General features: G+C 43.9%; 1 protein-coding gene across 2 annotated transcripts; it reads right to left on the reverse strand.

Annotated features, from left to right (window-relative positions):
* Nucleotides 1–225: 225 nt before the first annotated feature.
* LOC114795953 (transmembrane protein 121) lies at nt 226–3,071 on the reverse strand. 2 transcript variants are annotated; one of them, XM_028989709.1, is made up of 2 exons: nt 1,982–3,071; nt 226–1,705 (listed from the first exon to the last, which is right to left on the reverse strand). In XM_028989709.1, exon 2 carries the CDS (start codon nt 1,522–1,524, stop codon nt 574–576), a length of 951 nt encoding a protein of 316 aa, XP_028845542.1. In that variant the 5' UTR covers nt 1,525–1,705; nt 1,982–3,071; the 3' UTR covers nt 226–573. The 2 variants fall into 2 exon arrangements, with proteins under 2 accessions (XP_028845542.1, XP_028845543.1); XM_028989710.1 differs by having other exon boundaries at nt 226–1,761.
* Between the last annotated feature and the right edge of the window lie 2,529 nt (nt 3,072–5,600).

Raw genomic sequence — 5,600 nt, forward strand, 5'->3', positions numbered from 1 at the left:
CAATACTTTATCAAAGGGTCACATATAAAACACAATTTCCTCTTTCTCATCTTGGTTCGTCTTCATTTTGCACACAGGTTGTTTTGCAAACTCTATGAAATTCTGCAGCCGCTCTGACAGAATACCAGAGAATGAGGATTTAAAAAAGAACACATCACAGGAACACATTTTGCTTAATTATATTACTCACCACACTCTCTTTAAAAATAGAATTATAAATCTGCATTTTCCAACCCACGTTTATTTTATTTTTTTCTTCAAACGAAACCAAAAGACAGTCACAACCCAACAAATGCATGAGAGTTTACTAGCAGAATGTCAAGAGATTTGCAGTGGAAACTTGCTGAGGGCACTCTGCCACACAGCGATCAAACAATATCATGAGTGTCCAGCCTGGTCACAGTTCTCCATCAGTCAATATCACTGACCACTGAGACCCAAAAGTGCGGTGGAGGCCCTATTCAATTTGGGTGGCGCACTAACCAAAAATGGTGACAAGACTAACCGATACAGATACACTTGCTGCCAAATCGTCCAATTGAATTGATCCCTAGGTTACATTGCCTCGGTGTGTCATGAATGTTCACATGGGGTGACCTCGGGCAGTGGGGTCTGGTCCTGCATGACCACCTGGGGTGGTGTGGGAACAGGCCTGCCCTTTGGCACCAAGTTCTTTTGGAGCTCAAGTCCAAAAGCTGGTGGGGCGCTCTGCAGCTGCTTCCTGTACTGCACAAAGCTGCATGTCTTAAGAATGATGGCCAGCACATTCTTGCCCATGAGTATTCCCGAGACCCTGTTGTCCTTGTAGAGTAGCATATTGCCCCCGCGGATGAAGAGCGTTATCACGTTGATGGTCACCAAGCTGAGAATGGGGTACAGCATCATCTTGTGGGGAACAATGTTGATGCCCTGCATGCTGATCTCGCTTAATGACACACAGGGTAAGACCAGGAGCAGTATGTAGCAGTAGAAGAACATCAGACCTTCAGCCCACAGTGGAAGGCCTTTCTTCTGTGGCTCCCACAGGTTGGCCTGGATGTCAAGGATGTCCAAGAGGTCCACCACCACCCAGAAGAGGCGGTTGCGGATCTCCTCCTTTTTCTTGAAGGCCCGAACATATTCCATGTGGTCGATGGCCACAAGGATGACAAACAGCACAGGTATGCAGATGGACAGCACTAGTGTGAGTGCCTTCCGGGCCAGAGCATCCAGGCTCTTCCTGTCGGCCTTGTAGTTCTGGTAAATGAAGTAGACCTTGATCTCCAACACAAAGATGTACAGGAACCACAGGATCATGGCATAGCCTCGCTTGGCTGTCCTCACCTCAGCGCCAACCCACACTGCCACATAGCGAAGAACAATAAGGAAGCATATGTCACCCACTGTCACCATTATGCAGATGCCAATCTTGCGTGGTCCATGGTTCTGCTCCACCAAGTAGGCATCCATGAGTGCCATGCTACTCATGATGAGAATGGTGGACAGACAGACATGAGGCTTGTTGGTAGGAGGAGGGGGAACCATTCTGGCCCGACCTGAGGCACAGGGCCTCTTCTGGGGGGGTCTCCTATGTCTCGGTTCCTCCCTCTGATGCACCTCCGTAGAGGTTCTTTGGGGGCCACGTGGCAAAATGGTGGAGGTTCAGATGGTGGTGGCTGCTGCCGCTTGTCCCATGGTGGCTGATGTCCAGGTTTGGTTGTTCTAGCTGGACACACAGATGATCTCGGTCAAGTCCTGCCTTGTATGTCAACCCTTGAGTCTCTGCTCAGGAAAGGAACTTTGACTCAGACTCAGATGTTCAAGTTAGCCTTGTATATACAATTAATAAATGTCTGAGATTCAGACATTATAACCAGAACCATCTCTGTCTTACACCACAAATGACTGTACTTAATGGTGTACTTAAGAAGAAGCTGCATCTGCTGTAAAACTGTATTTCTATCAGCACATAGAGCATGTAGGAAAAGATGGGAAGACTTACTTTCTCCTCTCTTTATAGTTCACCATGATGAACATCAGAGAGCAACATTCCGTGATATTGTGCTTTGATCCCGTCTATAATCCATAGAAGAGGTGGGAGAAACACACAAAGGAATTTGTCATTGTATCAGTCTTAAATCCACCCGGCATGGAAATTTCTTTAAGCTGTTGTCAAGAATCCATAGAATCTCCAACATAATCCATTTAGCGTGTAGACTGCGCTGAGGTGGCTGTTGTCATGATTGCCATTCTGTTCTCTTCTGTTTTTTTTTTTAGTTTCAGATCTGGAGGGAAAATTTGGTTATTTATACCCCCATCACCAGACAGATATAGCAGCTTACTTGTTTCTGTAAGTACAAAAGATCCAAGACGCCAGCAGAAAATGAACAGAAAGTTAGTACCGGATAAAAAAAATCCAGCTTTCCTTTTCTTTCTCGCATTCCATAAAAAATGAGCAGGATAGGAGACACAAAGGTTCTCATATAAGATCCACAACTCCGAGAAGGAGCTTGATCGTTTTTGAGAATGTGAGCGATCTATCACGCTGAAGCCGCTGAATGCTAATTTGGGGGGTGCTGATATTGCCCCCGAGTGTCTCCCCGTCCCCTCAGCCAAGCGTGGGTGGCTCTTGGATGCGTCTGCTGCTGCCCCCCCGAACTGTCATCGTCTCTGACTCCTCTTCTCTTCTTTTCGGCCAGGCTCCTCTGCACTGCATGCGGAGAGCTGCCTGCTCGTGCTGCTCGGCATGGTGGATGTGAAAGAAATACTGTCACTTTGAGTGCGTGTGTGTGTGTGTGTGTGTGTGTGTGTGTGTGTGTGTGTGTGTGTGTCAGTCGGCGAGTCAGCTCTCCCGCTCAAGCACCAGCGCTCTGTGGCTTCTCAAACTCTTTGACTCCTGTGTGGGTCTCCCTCTCTCGCCCCTTTCTCCCAACTTGCTGCGAGTAGGTGATGCTCAACGGACCCCAGCTGCAAAAAGAGAGGGAGGAGGAGAAGAGAAAGAGAGAGAGATGGAGCCAGAGGGAGAGAGAGAGAGAGAGTGAGAGAGAGACTCCTGTGACTCTGGTGGGGAAAGGTGGGGGATGGGGGCAGAAGACAGCCTCTACCGCGTAAATTCTCATTTCTCGAAATAAACACACCAATGTGTGTCTGTGTGTGTGTCCTTTTTTTTTTAACCCCTGCTTATCCATTCATGTTTCACTGCTTTATAAGATGCAGAACTGTGAGTAGGCAGGGAAAGGTGGTCTTAAGAGTCCACTGGCCACGAGGATCTGTGGAGTGGAGGTCTGACGAAGGATCAAGGGAGACCCATGATACCAGGGTACTGGGACATGACAGATAGCGGACTGAGAGGATAGATGGATGGATGGATGGGCAGATGGATGGAGACAAAGAATATAAGACATTGTTCTGTACAGCAAAGATGAGATAAATGGACTGACTGAATAGAAAAAAGGACAGCAGAGAGATAGATTGAAAAAGGAGAGAGATGAGTGGGGAGGTACTCTACAGAAAAAGGATCAGTCTCTTTTCATGAGGTTCTGCTGCCAGAGCAAACATGATTAATTTTTCTTCATCTCACCACAGTCTTTGTGCTGTGACCCAGACCCAGGCAACACAGTTCAGACATCATTATCACAAGTAACATCAACTGTAAACATATTAATTGGGGTGGTCAATCAATTAAGAAACTGAAATAATTAATCACTTATTTTGAAATGAATTAATTACAATTAATCACTGAATTGATATACTGCATGTCAACAATGAAACACCCTGCAGACTTTGAGCAAATTGCTTAGTTTTTCACAGAAGTTCAGTCAACAGCAAAAATATCAGATGACTGATTTAGGTCAGATTCTGATGAAGCATCCAAATGCTCTGTGAATGACGTCATGCTGTGTGTTCCTTCACTTTCTGCCCACCTGAAATAAGACGCATTCTCCTAAATTCTCCATCTTTGTTTAGGAATTGTCTCTGTGTTGGATGAATTTTGAATCGTTAGTCAGACCCCACACAGAAAAGTATGCAAACTCAGCTGTGTTAATTGCATTCTAAGCATTTAATATCAAATAAACAAAAAGTGATAATCTCAACATTTAATGCATTAATTTTTAAAGCCCTAATATCAATTTGTTCAGTTGTGTCATAGGCAGGTGCTGCTGGGAAACCGGCTTGCCCAGATTAACCTGATAATTGGGTCCTGATCACTCCCAGCTGCTGTTTACTTGGTGTGAGTGATCCGGATCCTGTATAAGTGTGCTGCAGGAGACACGTGGTCCTGCATTAACGTGAACCTTAAGTCAAAGTCTGCTTTATTGTCATCTCACTATATACAAGTACACAGAGAGACGAGATTGCAAAGCGTGGAGAATCAGTGCTAATGGAATAACATGCATTACAAAAAGGTGACAAGATGACAAACTGTACAAACGTACTTAGCAATTTTGTAATTATTATTTATCTAGTCTTTATCTTTTTTTTTTTTTTTCTTTTTTTTTTTTTTTTAGAGCTGGAATGTAGGACAAGAATGTTGGAGCAATTCAGGAAGAACAATTTCCGGCCTGCTTCTGTTTGCCATTTGAAAGCAAAGCGGTCGTATTAGTGTGATAAATCCGCACGTTTAAACAAGAAACAGCACTTCATGACAGAATCTCATGCTTGTGCCTTCAGAGCCCCCGACCACTTACTCCTCCTACAGCATGTCTTTTTATGGATTATTCATGCATACATTTCCATACCAATACTTGTTTATTTCCTTGAAAACATCGTAAGTACCCCCTTGAATTGCACTGTGGTAACACTGTAGGAGTAAACTTGTTCTTCTGCGTTCATGTGCTGTGAGCTGCTTTTAAAGCAACATTCCTGACACTTTTTATGCATAATTCAGCACTAAAGAGAATACCACAAATAGATTATCTCAAAGGAAGCTCTGGGGACCTATTTGGCCATTTTACATCTGGGAGATCGGCGATCATATTTGATTAGATCAGCTAATGTAGTGCACTAAAGTTTTTAGAGAGTAAGGTTGAGGCTAAGGTCATATTTAGATTTCAAACTGGAACATTCAACGTTCATATCTGTGAAGTAGATATTTAAACGCAGACACCCAGTATTCATTCAGTATTCCATACAGCATTGTGGGAAAAGCATAAGAGCCCTTGACAGCTTCCTAGCTCATATGAGGATTATTTTGTTACTTTTTCATTCACTCTGAAAGAGGGGGTGGGAGGATGAAATAGGGATATAGATCAGACAGTTTACCAGTTGACCTTGTCAGATAGCTCAGTTACTGACCTGGCATTCTGAGTAGCTGAGAGTTACCCTGGGAGTGATCATTCCACCATTGTGCAGTTTACGGTTACAACGCAAGGTCCTGCTGATTTGCTGAATGGTGTTACTTAGAAGGTTAAGAAAATACAGCCTTAGATGTATGTTAGACAGGCCTCCTCACTCTCATCAATTTTAAATTTTTTTATGTGATTTTGTTTTGTATTATATGTTACGCTCAATTCTCTGTACAGCACTTTGGTTTGGTATGGTAAGGTCTCCTTTGATCACATCAGTGATGATATTTTACCACATTTACATTTACATTTACATTTATGGCATTTGGCAGACGC

Source organism: Denticeps clupeoides, chromosome 8 (assembly GCF_900700375.1).
Source record: "Denticeps clupeoides chromosome 8, fDenClu1.1, whole genome shotgun sequence".
Classification (NCBI taxonomy): Eukaryota; Metazoa; Chordata; class Actinopteri; order Clupeiformes; family Denticipitidae; genus Denticeps; species Denticeps clupeoides.